This window comes from Tachyglossus aculeatus, chromosome X5 (assembly GCF_015852505.1).
Source record: "Tachyglossus aculeatus isolate mTacAcu1 chromosome X5, mTacAcu1.pri, whole genome shotgun sequence".
NCBI classification, from domain to species: domain Eukaryota; kingdom Metazoa; phylum Chordata; class Mammalia; order Monotremata; family Tachyglossidae; genus Tachyglossus; species Tachyglossus aculeatus.
The window spans coordinates 14,422,178-14,437,680 of record NC_052097.1 but is presented as its reverse complement, the minus strand read 5'-3'; the positions used below and the strand labels follow the sequence as shown (position 1 = coordinate 14,437,680).

At 50.0% G+C, this 15,503-nt stretch overlaps 1 protein-coding gene across 1 annotated transcript in view; it reads right to left on the bottom strand.

The window, feature by feature from the left end:
- The window catches only part of TACR3 (tachykinin receptor 3), an 87,807-nt gene extending 84,521 nt beyond the window's left edge, over positions 1-3,286 (bottom strand). The window contains exon 1 of the mRNA XM_038769281.1: positions 2,727-3,286. Coding sequence (XP_038625209.1) covers positions 2,727-3,232 — 506 coding nt within the window. The 5' untranslated portion in view covers positions 3,233-3,286. The remainder of the gene's footprint in view (positions 1-2,726) is intronic.
- Positions 3,287-15,503: the final 12,217 nt, after the last annotated feature.

Here is a 15,503-nt window from a genome sequence, read left to right as displayed (position 1 = left end):
GAGACAGGAGGTCTCTCTCAGCCAAGATGCCTCAGTCAGCCCAGGACATCTGGACAACTAACATCACTGGATTACAGAGAGCTGCTTGAGGACACATGGCTCTACCTTGGCGAGCTGCCTGAGCCAGCCCAGGACATGGAACATTGGAACCGCTGCCTACCATCCACTTGTTCCCAAACTGCTGCAGCTGAGAAATGGCCATTCCTTGATCTTCCCTGTCTGTGCAGCCCAGCCTTAATACACAGTGGAGAACATGTTGGACACACTGGTGACAATGACCCAGCTTTTAATATATCAATAGCAGCCAGCTCTCACATAAACCGGCTCTCTGCTTACTCCCAAACCATCACCTCTTCACTCTCAGGGACCCAGGACCCATATTCAATTCAGCAAATAATCAATGGACTCAATCATATTTACTGAGTGCTTGCTGTGCACAGTACATGGGAAAGTACAATATAACAGAGTTAGTAGACATGTTCCCTACCCACAACGAGTTTACAGTCTAGAGGGGAAAAGAATCACTAGATTAAGCAATTATTGCTGTTGACAATCTCAGATTACCACCCTTAAAACGTCTCTGCCTCCACCATGTCCCCTCAATCCCCTTCTTCTAATCAGCTCTATCCTCCCTTCCCAGCACAACCTTTCATTTCCCTCCAACCAGCTTCTCGATCAATCGATGGTATTTATTGAGTGCTTACTGTGTCTTGAGCCTGCCTGTACTCAACACCTGGGAGAGTAAGCAGCATGGCTCAGTGGAAAGAGCACGGGCTTGGGAGTCAGAGGTCATGGGTTCTAATCCCACCTCTGCTGCTAGTCAGCTGTGTGACTTTGGGCAAGTCACTTAACTTCTCTGAGCCTCAGTTACCTCGCCTGCAAAATGTGGATTAAGATGGTGAGCCCCCCACGGGACAACCTGATCACCTTGTATTCCCCCCCCCCCAATGCTTAGAACAGTGCTTCGCACATAGTAAGCACTTAACAAATGCTATCATTATTATTATTACTACAATACAACAGAGATGGCACACACATTCCCTGCCCATAATGAGTTTATAGTCTAGAGGGGTAGGTCTCCCTATCCTCCTCCCTCCTTGTTGCACCCCTCGTGCCTTCCCCTCCCCCACAGCCTCAGCCAAAGTGCGGCCTGTAGAACTCCATAATGTGAGTGCTTCCCTTTATCCTTGACCTGTTTCTGACTCCTCCTCCTTGTCATCAATGAAACCTGGCTCTCCTCAGACAACAGGGGGACCAGAGGGAGCCTCATCTTTTTTCTATCATCATTCCTGTCTAAACTCCTTGAGCAAGTTGTCTGCAATCCCTACCTCCGTTTCTCCAATTCTCTCCTTTGGCCCCCTCCAATCTGGTTTCCACCCGCTTTACCCCAAAATACTGCCTTCTCAAAGGTTACCCATGATCTCCTTCCTGCCAAATCCAATGGCCTCTACTCCATTCTAATCCTCAACCTCTCAACTGCCTTTGACATTGTGAACCACCTCCTACTTCTGGAAACATTATCCAACCTTGGCTTCACTGACATTGTCCTCTCCTGGTTCTCCTCTTATCTCTCCGGTCAGTCATTCTCAGTCTCTTTCATGGGCTCCTCCTCTGTCTCCCATCCCATAACGGTGGTAGTCTCTCAAGCCCGGTTCTGGGTTCCCTTCAATTTTCTCATCTACACTCACTCCCTTGGAGAACTCATTTGCTTCCAAGGCTTCAATTACCACAGGCCCAAATCTCTCACCTTCTCTGCAGCTTCGTATTTCCTGGACAAGGGGAGGGGGGTAGAAGGGGAATAGTCCACCGCCCCCGCCCCCGGCCTGCACCTTCCGAGTCGGGCAGGTCCCCGGCCCAAGCCCCCTTTTTCTGCCTGATCTCTTCCCGCCTCCACTCTGGGCCGTCCCTGTCTCTTCCTTTCATTCAATGAGTCTGTGAGACCAAGACTCTGGGGGAGCCCCTGCAATACTTATGAATCCGTGGGGCTCACGGCCTCCCATGTGTCATCTGCAGAACAGTGGGACTATTCGTGAGGCCTAGTGTCATCTGTGGGTCTGTGTGTCTGTCCGTGTGTCATCTGCGGAACAATGGAACTATCCGTGAGGTCTAGTGTCATCTGTGGGCCTGTGTGTCTGCTTGTGCGTCATCTGCGGAACAGTGGAACTATCCGTGAGGTCTAGTGTCATCTGTGGGTCTGTGGGTCTGCCCGTGTGTCATCTGCGGAACAGTGGAACTATCCGTGAGGCCTAGTGTCATATGTGGGTCTGTGGGTCTGCCCGTGTGTCATCTGCAGAACAGTGGAATTATCCGTGAGGTCTAGTGTCATCTGTGGGTCTGTGTGTCTGCCCGTGTGTCATCTGTGGAACAGTGGAACTATCCATGAGGTCTGGTATCATCTGTGAGTCTGCCCGTGTGTCATCTGCGGAACAGTGGAACTATCCGTGAAACCTAGTGGGTCTGTGTGTCATCTGTGGGTCTGTGTTCCTAACTGTGAGTCACTTGTGGGTCAGTGGGAAGCCCAACGAGGCCAGGTGTCGTCTTGTGAGTCTGTGCCTGCCCGTGACACATCTACCGGTCCGTGGGCAGTTCCACGAGGCCAGTGCCGTCCCCGGGTCAGTGCGCCTGGCGAAGGTCGTCCGCGGGACCGTGGCACACGGCGTTCTGTCGCCGGACAGGTGCCTGGGCCTCCCCGCACGCTGCCGCGGCCCCAGCACGCCCCGCCTCACCTGTCCACGGCGATGGCCGTCATGGAGTAGATGCTGGCGAAGACGGCGGTGATGGGGAAGAAGTTGTGGAAGCGGCAGTAGTTGGCCGCCAAGTACCACTCGCTGTGCAGCGCGTAGATGAAGTTGACCAGAGTGTTGAAGGCGGCCATGGCGGCGTCCGAGAAGGCCAGGTTCACCAGGAAGTAGTTGGTGACGGTCCTCATGCGTTTGTGGGCCACGATGATCCAGATGACGATCAGGTTGCCGAAAACCACCACGGCCACGACGGCGCCGTAGGCCAGCGACCAGAGAGCGATGCGCCAAGACGGCTGCACGAACTGGTTGGTCAGGTTGGTCCCGGACGGGGTCCCCGCGGCGGGAACCGACGGGGACCACGGGGCCCCCGAGGCGGCCGGCGGCGACAGGTTGGCCGTCGGGGCCGGCAGCCGGCTCCAGCCGTCCCCGGGCTCCTCCGCCTCGACGGCTGGGGCTTCCTCCGTCCAGTTGTTGGACAGGACGGCCAGCATCGTGGCGGGCGGGACGGAGTGAGCCCCCGAGGGAGCGGCCGGGCGGGACGGAGTGAGCCCCCGAGGGAGCGGCCGGGCGGGACGGAGTGAGCCCCCGAGGGAGCGGCCGGGCGGTTCTCGGAGGCGGGAGAAGCTTCTCCCGGCCGCGGCCGGCCGCGGGGCCGAGCGGGGTCCGGGCGGCGGAGGGACCCGCCTCCAGCCTGCCGACAGCTGGGCTGCAAGGGACCAGTCCTCGCTGGCCGGCGGCTCCCTTTATAAAGGCGGGGCCCGGCTGCCGGCGTGACGTGGAGGGCAGCCCGGTCCCCGCCCCGCTCCCGCTCCCGCTCCCTCTCCCTCCCCCTCCCCCTCCCTTCCACGGGCGGCGCGGGGCTTGTCCATCCCCGGTCTGCGATGGAGAAGCAGCGTGGCTCAGCGGAAGGAGCCCGGGCTCGGGAGGCAGAGGTCACGGAGCAACACATGTCTGCTGTGTGACCTTGGGCAAGTCCCTTCGCTTCTCTGAGCCTCAGTTACCACCTCTGGGAAATGGGGATGAAGACTGGGAGCCCCATGTAGGACAACTCGATCACCTCGTGTCCCCCCAGCGCTTAGAACAGTGTGCGTAGTAAACGCTTAACAAACGTCATTATTATAATAATAATTAATATTATTATTATTATCCGGCCTCGGGCCCGCGGAGCTGGAGCCGGGTCCGGATGAGCCCGCGCTCCCGGGGCAGGTGCGGGGGCAGCTTTGCTCCGGGCGCCGAGGCTGCCCTGCAGCGAATAAGCGCGCCCCGGGCGCGGGCAGGGCTGGAGAAGGATGTGCATTTAATAATAATAATGTTGGTATTTGTTAAGCGCTTACTATGTGTAAAGCACTGTTCTAAGCGCTGGGGTAGATACAAGCTAATCAGGTTGTCCCACGTGGGGCTCACAGTCTTCATCCCCATTTTACAGATGAGGGAACTGAGGCCCAGAGAAGCTAAGTGAGTTGCCCAAAGTCACACAGCTGTCAAGTGGCAGACCTGGGATTTGAACCCACAACCTCTGACTCCAAAGCCCGTGCTCTTTCCACTGGGCCACGCTGCTTCCCCTAAATAGAGTTAATTTACTATGTGCAAAGCACTGTTCTAAGCGCTGGGAAGGTTACAAGGTGATCAGGTTGTCCCACGGGGGGCTCACAGTCTTCATCCCCATTTTACAGATGAGGTAACTGAGGCCCAGAGAAGTGAAGTGGCTTGCCCAAAGTCACACAGCTGGCAATTGGCAGAGCCGGGATTTGAACCCATGACCTCTGACTACAAAGCCCATGTTCATTTCCGCTGAGCCACGCTGCTTCTATTAGCTTTAGCTTCTATTAGCTGCTTCATTTAGCTTTAATTCTATTTGTTCTAACGTCTTGACACCCGTCCGCTTGTTTTGCTCCGTTGTCCGTCTCCCCCTTCTAGACTGTGAGCCCGTTGTTGGGTAGGGACCGTCTCTAGATGTTGCCGACTTGTACTTCCCAAGCGCTTAGTACAGTGCTCTGCACACAGTAAGCGCTCAATAAATATGAGTGAATGAATGAATGAGTGAATGAATGAATGAATGAATGAATGAATGAATGAGAAGCTGCGTTCCCCGAGCAGGCTTTCGGTCGGTCTGGGGGAGGGGCTGGGCCTGGCGGGATGGAGAGGGAAGAGGGAAGAGCTCGGTCGGTCCCAACTCCGGACCAACACGGGGGGCGGGCAGGGTCGTTCCCAGGGGCACGGAGCCCCGGGCTCCAAGGGACTGAAAGCAGCCTTCCCTCCGTCCTTCCCGGGCCCCAGTCCCGTCCCGTCCCGTCCCGTCCCGTCCCGTCCCGGTTCGCAGCTCGCGCCCCCGCCGGGACCGGCGCCGGCACCGGCACCGGGACGAATCGCCGGACCCAGCCCGGGACCGCGGTGGGGGCAGCGGCAGCGAGCTCGGGTTTTCCGCGCGTGGAAATCACGTCGGGGCTGGCATTAAAGCACCCGTGGCTCGGCAGCAGGGCCTGGCCGCAGCCTACTCCCCTGCCCCATCACCCCGGTAAGTACGCTCGGAACGGGGTCCATCCCCACACCACTCGGTTTCCTCTTCCTGTCACCCTTCTCCTACTCTCCTTTCCCGACTTGTCCCCTGTTTTGTTTTGTTGCTTGTCTCCCCCTTCTAAACTATGAGCCCGTTGTTGGGTAGGGACTGTCTCTATATGTTGCCGACGTGTAGTTCCCAAGCGCGTAGTACAGCGCCCTGCACACAGTAAGTGCTCAATAAATACGATTGAATGAATGAATGAATAACAACAATAATGGAATTTATTAAGTGCTCACGATGCGCAAGTGCCAGTCATTGCAATATTTCTTAAGCACTTGCTACGTGCCTCCCCTACTTCTTGGGTTTTTCCCCAAGTGCTTGGTAACTCCTCAATTCAGCTCGGAACCAGAGTAGACAATCAGTAGATTTTTGTCATTAATGCGTATTAATACAGATAATGATAATAATAATAATAATGGTATTTGTGAAGCACTTACCATGTGCCAGGCGCTGTACTAAACTCTGGGGTGGATACAAGCAAATCGAGCCCCATGTGGGGCTCACAGGCTCAGTCTCCATTATACAGATGGGGTAATTGAGGCGCAGAGAAGTGAAGTGACTTGCCCAAGGTCCCACAGAAGACAAGTGGTGGAGTCGGGATTAGAACCCATGACCTTCCGACTCCCAGGCCCGTGCTCTATGCACTAGGAGGGAAGACGCCGTGCCATTCAATGAAACTACACTAGACCATGCCTTTTGGTAGCTCACCTTCAAAACCAGCCCCCAGCTAGAGCTCTATCTCAGAACCCCCAAAACACAACGTTTGGGGTGTGAATCTCCTACTTGTCTTGCAATAATAAGAATAATGGTATTTGTTAAGCGCTTACTTCATACTTTACGCTGCTGCCCGGACTGTCTTTGTCCAGAAACGCTCTGGGCATGTTACTCCCCTCCTCAAAAATCTCCAGTAGCTACCAATCAATCTGCGCATCAGGCAGAAACTCCTCACCCTCGGCTTCAAGGCTCTCCATCACCTCGCCCCCTCCTACCTCACCTCCCTTCTCTCCTTCTACAGCCCACCCCGCACCCTCTGCTCCTCTGCCGCTGATCTCCTCACCGTGCCTCGATCTCGCCTGTCCCGCCATCGACCCCCGGCCCACGTCCTCCCCCGGGCCTGGAATGCCCTCCCTCTGCCCATCCGCCAAGCTAGCTCTCTTCCCCACTTCAAGGCCCTACTGAGAGCTCACCTCCTCCAGGAGGCCTTCCCAGACTGAGCCCCTTCCTTCCTCTCACCCTCATCCCCCTCTCCATCCCCCCCATCTTACCTCCTTCCCTTCCCCACAGCACCTGTATACATGTTTGTACATATATATTACTGTATTTATTTATTTATTTATTTTACTTGTACCTATCTATTTATTTTATTTTGTTAGTATGTTTGGTTTTGTTCCCTGTCTCCCCCTTCTAGACTGTGAGCACACTGTTGGGTAGGGACTGTCTCTATATGTTGCCAGCTTGTACTTCCCAAGTGCTTAGTACAGTGCTCTGCACACAGTAAGCACCCAATAAATACGATTGGTTGATTGATTACTATGTGCGAAGCACTGTTCTAAGTGCTGGGGAGATACAAGATGATCGGATTGTCCCACATCGGGCTCACAGTTTTAATCCCTATTTTACAGATGAGGCAACTGAGGCACAGAGAAGTGAAGTGATTTACCCTAAGTCACACGGCTGACAAGCGGCGGAGCCTGGATTAGAACCCATGACCTCTGGCTCCCAAGCCCAAGCTCTTACCACTGAGCCACGCTGCTTCTGATGGGGAGGGGGGGAAGGAGGAGGAGAAGGGGGACAGGGAGGGGGAGGAGGAGGAGGTTTGGAGGGGAAAGGGAGGAGAGGAAAAAAGAGTGAGATTGGAGGTGAAAAGGAGGAGGAGAAAAAGAGGAGGAGGGAGAAAAGGAGTGGGATTGGAGGTGAAGAGGAGGAGAAAGAGGAGGAGAGGAAAAAAGAGGAGTGGGATTGGAGGGGAAAAGAGGAGCAGTGGGGCGGAGGGAGGGGGAGGGAAGAGAGGAACGGATTGGGAGAAGAGTAGGAGGGGGGAAAGAGGGAAAGCAGAGGAGGAGAAGGGAAGAGGAGGAGCGGAGTTCAGGGGAGAAGAGAAGGAGGGGGGAAAGAGGAGGAGAGGGTTTGGGGAAAGAGGAGGGAAGGGGAGGACGAGGAGAGGAGGCCCGGCAGTGCCTGGGCAAACCTTGTACTAATTAGTAAGCAGTCTGTCAAAATGCCACCTGAGCACCCATCAAGTATCTCTGCTATAGGACCTTTCTCTTTCACTCCTCTGGGAAGGAAGGAGAGAGGGAAATAGACTTTCTTGTACAGGTGGAGGGAGAGAAGAAAGTGCCTTATCTCTTGTCTCAAGCTAGGTTTGGTGATGCTGCTTAGTAGGCCACACCAAAAACCAAACCTTGGCTGTGGACCCTGAGAGGGGAATGTGCTGAATGGAGCAACAGAGCTCGTGGATTCAACCCGAGGATTCAGTTTCCGGGTCCTTCCCTACATGTGGCTGGCCCTCCTGGGTGCTGCAGCATTGAGCTTCGCCTCCAGCACCCTATGAGATTGCTGACTGCCTCCCCTTAGGAATCTAGCCACCTTAGAGAACTGGAAGGTAGTTAGGGGAGCTTCCCAGAAAGGGGAAATAGAGCATGGTCCTGGGAGCCAGAAGGACCTGGGTTCTAATCCCAGATCCACCACGTGTCTCCTGGTGATCTCAGGAAAGTCACTTCATTTCTCTGTGCTTCAGTTACTTTATCTGTAAAATGGGGATTAATGCTGTGAGGCCCACTGGGGACATGGACCGTGTCCAACCTGATTAGCTTGCATCTACCCCAGTGCTTAGTATGATGGCTGACACATAGTGAACACTTATCAAAAACCATAAAAAACCCCAAAACTCCTCCGTGAGAAGGTGGCAGAGTGAGAAGATTAGCAGGAACCCCTATTGCTAGAAAGCCGTAGATTCCAGTAAGGAGCCTAGCTTTTGACTGAGTGTGACTTAGAAGAGCTGAGGCTTTCTCTCTTTGCTCAGGGAGATTATAATCCTCAGAATTATTAATCATCATCATAATAATAATGACATTTATTAAGTGCTTACTGTGTGCAAAGCACTGTTCTAAGAGCTGGGGGGGATACAAGGTGATCAAGTTGTCCCACGTGGGGCTCACAGTCTTAATCCCCATTTTACAGATGAGGTAACTGAGGCTCAGAGAATCAATCAATCAATCAATCAATCAATTTATTGAGCGCTTACTGTGTGCAGAGCACTGTACTAAGCACTTGGGAAGTACAAGTTGGCAACGTATAGAGACAGTCCCTACCCAACAGTGGGCTCACAGTTTAGAAGGGGGAGACAGAACAAAACCAAACATACTAACAAAATAAAATAAATAGAATAGATATGTACAAGTAAGATAAATAAATAAATAAATAGAGTAATAAATATGTACAAACATATATACATATATACAGGTGCTGTGGGGAAGGGAAGGAGGTAAGATGGGGGGGGATGGAGAGGGAGAGAGGAAGAGAAGTTAAGTGACTTGTCCAAGGTCACACTGCAGACATGTGGTGGAGTCGGAATTTGAACCCATGACCTCTGACTCCAAAGCCCGTGTTCTTTCCACTGAGCCACGCTGCTTCTATTACTTAGCATCTGAATTTACAGAATCAATCGTATTTATTGAGCACTTACTATGGGCAGAGGGCACTTACTACAGCTCAGAGAAAAATTGATTCGGGAAAATCCCTGATTATCAGGAGCTTGGAATTTGGGACTTCCTCAGTGCTCAGCCTACATGACCCTGCAGCACCTAGAAATCAGCACCCCTCAGGATGGCCCACAGGGTATGGCTGTACTCTACAATGAGAGCACAAAAGTTCTGTCATGCCCTTTCTGAATGCAGATAATAATAATTGCAGCGAAGCAGTGTGGCCTAGTGGAGAGAGCATTTATCTGTTATATACTCACCTTCACAACATCGCTAAGATCGGCCCTTTCCTCTCCAATCAAACCGCTACCAAATTAGTACATTCACTCATCCTGCCCCACCTAGATTACTGCATCAGCCTCCTTTCTGACCTCCCTAACTCCTGCCTCCCCACACTCCAGCCCAAACTTCACTCACCGCTTCCCAGATTATCTTTCTATAGAAATGCACAGGGCATGTCACCCCCTTCTTCAATAATCTCCAGTGGTTGCCTATCCACCTCCGTATCAAATTAAAACTCCTCACTATTAAAGCTCTTCATCACCTTACCTTCCACGTCACCCTGACTCTCTCCCTTTGCTTTTCCTCTCCCTCCCCTCCCTACAGTACTTATGTATATAACTATAATTTTTTTATTTATATTGATAGCTGTTTACTTGTATTTATGTCTTGTTGCCTGTTTACTTGTATTGATGTCTATTTCCCCCTCTCTAGACTGTGAGCTCATTGTGGGCAGAGATTGTCTCTCTTTATTGCTGTATTATACTTTCCCAAGAGCTTAGTGCAGTGCTCTTTACATAGTAAGTGCTCAATAAATACGATTGAATGAATGAATAAACAATAAATACTGTAGCATTGTTCTCTCCCAAGTGCTTAGTATAGTACTCTGCACATGGTAAGCACTCAATAAATAGATTCTGACTGACTGACTTCACTTCTTTGTGCCTCAGTTACCTTATGCATAAAGTGGGGATTAAGACTGTGAGGCTCATGTGGGGTAGGGACTAGCCCCAGTGCCTGGAACAGTGCCTGGCATCTACTAAGTGCTTAACAAATACCACAATCATTATTATTATAATTGTTATTATTAACTATGGCATTTTTAAGCACTTATATATCTTCCAATTCTGTTATTTTCTCCCGAGCACTCAGTATGGTAATGCCATTGATTGATTGATTGATTTGATTGCCAAGCACTGTATTAAGCATTGGGGCGGATTCCAGATAATCAGGTTGGACGGACTCCCTGCCTCACATGGTATTCACAGACTAAGTGGAAGAGAGGACAAGTACTAAGTCCCCATTTTACAGATGAGAAAACAGAGGCACAGTGAGCTTAAGTGATTTGCCTAAGGTCACACAGTATGAAGGGGCAGATTTGGAAGTAGAACTCTGGCCCCCTAAGTCCCAGGCCCGTGTTCTTTCCACCTGGCCCTACCTAAACCTGGGCCCCTTCCCCTTCTCCCTCATTGCCCTCACGTTCAGCTGGGGTAAGGGTACTGGGCAGGAGCAAGGCACAAGTACTCCCACTGCTCCCACTTCCATTGGCGAACATGTAATAGAGAAGCCAATGTATCATAATGACGACTGGAGCTTCACTGCGTAGATGCAGTGAGTTGCAAGAGTTTATAAAGCATTTCTTCTTTTCTGTCTGATGGGTATGCTCTGATTTATTACCACCAACAGTGACAGTTACAAAATCACAACTTTAGTAGTAACTCCTAAAGGGTGCTTTGTCAAGTTTCAAGTGGAGGCCCGACTGTGTTACTCCTGTTGAAAGCTCACACACCATTTTGTATTTATGTTGACATTTACAATCAATCAGTGACACTCATCACTCCCTTCCCTGATGCCAAGGATGTAACTTTCCACCCACTCCATGAAGGACAAAGCAGGTTGCCCATTTTAATTCTTTGGTGCAGACTTGTTTTCCCTTCTGGTTTTCATAAATATTTGTTTTTCTACTGATCTGGCTTTTCACAGTCACAAAATTATTGAGAACAGGCTGGCCAGATGGTCCTTTCCTTTCATTTTGTTGCCGGCTCAATTCAAAGCTAACAATTAATTATTGGAATGAGCTACGTTCCGTATGGGACAATCTGTTTTATTAGTTGTAGCATTCTAGTTGAGAGCATAATGGAGGTTTAAAATGAATTATTTCCTCTTTTGTTCCAATATTGCTTTTGTAATTTTCATTTTCTACATACCATCTGTCATATGGAACATGAATAGATGGCCAGTCCACGGCAGCGTAGGGATTGGCCTCCCCGTGGCCCTGGCCCTGCAGGGACCATGCCATTAGCTCTGCCCCATAGTATATTGGGTAGGACAGAGACCTACCTGTAAAGCTCCAGTTGTCTCAATGGGGCAGAGGCTACTGTTGCCGCCACCTTCTCCCCGACCTCCGGAGCCCCAGAGAGGCGAGCCATCCCCTTCTTGATCCAGCCTGCCTCCTGCGGCTGACACCCTCCATAGAAATCTTGGGGACCTAAGCTGGGCCAACCGAGGCAGAGGTGCCCTGGTCTGGTGGCACAGTGGGTAAGGAGGATATGTGCTCACCCCCTGGGACAGGTGCAAGAACAGATTAATGATCCTAGCCCGATCCTAGCTATTACCTAGTGTAGTAATAGCTCAGGGCATGGCAGCAGCAGATAGAGAAAGGGAAAGGAAAGGCAAACCCGGACAGCTGGCCCCAACTAGAGCTGAGTCCAGGGGCGAGGGCCACCTCTCTGACCAGCTTCTGTTCCCTTGCGGCAGTGCTGGGGGAAGAGGAGAGGGGCAGTGGTGAGATGGTGAGAGTGGTGAGATGGTGAGAGATTCATTCATTCAGTCATATTTATTAAGTGCTTACTGTGTGCAGAGCCCTGTACTAAGCACTTGGGAAAGTACAATACAACAATAAACAGTGACAATCCCTGCCCGCAGTGAGCGCACAGTCCAGAGGGGGAGAGACAGACATTGATACAAATAAACAGACATCAATACCAATAAATAAAATTGCAGATATATTCCGGCTCCGCCAATTGACAGCTGTGTGACTTTGGGAAAGTCATTTAACTTCTCTGTGCCTCAGTTACCTCATCTGTAAAATGGGGATGAAGACTGTGAGCTCCCCATGGGACAACCTGATCACCTTGTAACCTCCCCAGCACTTAGAACAGTGTTTTGCACAAATAAGCACTTAATAAATGCCATTATTACTATTATTACACATAAGTGCTGTGAGGCTGGGGGTGGGGGGAAAAGCAAAGGGAGACAGGGCGATGCAGAAGGGAGTGGGAGCTGAGGAAAAGTGGGGCTTAGTCTGGGAAGACCTCTTGGAGGAGATGCGCCTTCAATAAGGGTTTGAAGCAGGGGAAAGTAATTGTCTGGTGGTTTGAAGAGGGAGGGCATTCCAGGCCAGAGAGGCAGACATGGGCCAGGGGTTGGTGGTAAGACAGGCGAGATCAAGGCACAGTGAGAAGAGAAGGTTAGCACCAGAGGAGCAAAGTGTGTGGGCTGGGTTATAAGAGGTTGTAGGAGGGAAGTGAGGTAAATTTAAAGCCAGTGGTGAGGACTTTTTGTTTGATACAGAGGTGGTTAGGCAACCACTGGAGTTTTTTGATGAAGCGAGGTGACACGTCCTGAACGTTTCTGCAGGAAGATGATGTGGGCAGCTGAGTGAAGAATGGACTAGAGAGGGGAGAGGCAACAGACAGGGTACGTTTGTTCATTAGGTTCCCATGCCTGCTGTGTGCAGAGTGGTGGACTGGGAGAATGACAGTGAGGATGAAACGTCATCATCATCGGCAATGGTATTTGTTGAGCCCTTCCTGTGTGCAGAGCACTGTACTAAGCTCTTGAGAGAGTACAACTAGGAGTTTCTTGTCATCTCTAGACTGTAAGCCCATTGTGGGCAGGGAATATTTCTGTTTATTGTTATATTGTACTCTCCCAAGTGCTTAGTACAGTGCTTTGCACACAATAAGCACTCAATAAATACTGATTGCCCAACTGATTGTCAAAAACAATGATGAGCCTTAGTTCAATAGACTTCAGCCCAGAAAACCAATATAAAGGAATCAGTTAAAATAGATTTGCCTTTTCCTTTCCACCTTCACATCTTTCCGTTTCCTCCTTCTCTTTTCTTCGTTTCTTTTCTTTTTGTCTTTCGTCCCTCCTCTTCTCTCTCCCCTGATTTATCACCCTCCTTTCCTCCTTCATCCACCAAAGCTCTGCCCCTTCAATGCTCAATGTGAGATTGACCTCCACTCTTAAAGCAAAAAGTTGGCACCCCTGGAATGGGGGTGAGAATATAGTAATTTGAAGTTATTTAAAATGAACTTATAATTGTATTTTGCACCTAGTCATCTTCATCTACGCTCTTTCTTTATGGGGAACTTGGTGGGGAATAATGGCTGCTGAAATATAGACCAAGGGGGTCTTACACAGAAAGAGTGACAGAATCTTCCAGAAACCGCCCTGCCGCAGAATACCTGTAGTCTCTTTTATGTGGGTTCCTATGGACCTGGCTGCCCCATCTTGCCTCATATCTTGTAGAATGGTAAAACCTTGAATATATGTAGCAATTTTATTTTCCAAATAAAACTAGTGAAAGTGAAGTTTATCTTAACGATCTCCCAGTAAGGCAGGTATTAGTATCCCTATTTTACGGTTGAGAAAAATGAAATTGAGGCAGAGAGAGAAATTGAGGCATATGGCTTGCCTATAGTTCCAAAGCAAGCCAGTGGAGAGCTGGGCGAAGGCAGAAGCCCTGCCTGCTACATAATAATTGTGATATTTCTATTCCCCAAGCACTTAGTACAGTGCTCTGCACACAGTAAGTGTTCAATAAATACTATTGAATGAATGAACATTTGTTCTTTCATTCATTCATTCACATTTATTGAGCACTTACTGTGTGCAGAGCACTGTACTAAACACTTGTTAATCACTTACTATATGCCAGGAGCCTAGTACCCCAGGCGCTGGGGTAAATACAAGCTAATCAGGTTGTACACAGTCCCTGATCCACATGGAGTTCACAGTTTTAATCCCCTTTTTACAGATGAGGTAACTGAGGGGCAGAGAAGTGAAATGACTTCCCCAAGGTCACACAGAAGACAAGTAGCAGATCCAGGATTAGAATCCCGGTCCTATACTCTATCCTTTATGGCACGCTGCTTCTCTGAACGAGTTTCAGTAGATTCCTTTCCAGTGCTTTCATCAAGCGAAGACTCTGCACCGCTGGTTTAAAGGAACTCAAATCAGCTCTCTTCCCCCTTCACTCCTCACTCCTCTCCCACCTACACCCCAGCCTGCAGAGTTGGCTCCTCTCATGCCAACCCACTCACTGTACCTTGATCTCATCTCTTCCTCCATCGATCCGTTGTCCGTGCCTTCCCTTCTTCCTGGAACTCCCTCCCCGTTCACTTCCATCAGATCACTACTGTCCCCATCTTTAAAGTCCTACTATGCACATCCTAAAACCATCTTGTCCAGGAAGACTTCCCCAACTAACCTCTCAACTCCCCTCCCCATTTCCCTCTCTGTAAGCTCATCGTGGGCAGAGAATGTGTCCGCTTATTGTTATATTATACTCTCCCAAGTGCTTAGTACAGTGCTCTGCACATAGTGTAAGTGTTCAATAAATACAGTTCTAGACTGTGAGCCCGCTGTTGGGTAGGGACCGTTTCTATATGTTGCCAACTTGTACTTCCCAAGCACTTAGTACAGTGCTCTGCACACAGTAAGCGCTCAATAAATATGATTGAATGAAAGAATGAATGAGTCATTTGAGTCCTTAGCTTGAGTCCTTTGAGCCCTAAGTCCTTAGCTACTCACCCCTGCAGCCCCACAGCAGTTATGTACATATCTTTATAAGTGTTTGCTTCCCCTACCTTTACTGTATTTTATTGACTGTCTCCCCAACTAGATTGTAGAGATCCTATCTACGTAGTTTATTATACACTCCCCAGCACTTAGTACAGTGTTCTGCACAGAGTAAGCACTCAATAAATACCATTGATTTATTGACAAGGGTGCCAAAGTTGGATGTTTGGTTTATATGGCACAGACTACCTGGAAATTAATTGGGGAAGGCTTTTTGGAGGAGGTGGGATTTTAATGTCTTTGAATGTTGTGAGAATTGCCGTCTGACAGATTTGGGGAAGAAGATAACAGCGTGCATGAGGGAGTAGAAGCAGGGGAGTGGAGACTGGAGATGAGGAGACTACATAGGTAAGGAGGAGAGATTTGGTAGAGAGTCTTGAAGCTGATTATGAAGAATTTTCATTTGATGTGGAGAGATACAGGAAGCCAGTGAAGGGCTTGGGGGAGAGAAGAAATGCGGGCAAAGTGATGCTTCAAGGAGATGTTCTAGGAAGGTGCACATAATAATCATAATGATGGCATTTAAGTGCTTACTATGTGCAAAGCACTGTTCTAAGAGCTGGGGAGGTTACACGGTGATCAGGTTGTCCCACGTGAGGCTCACAGTCTTAATCCCCATTTTACAGATGA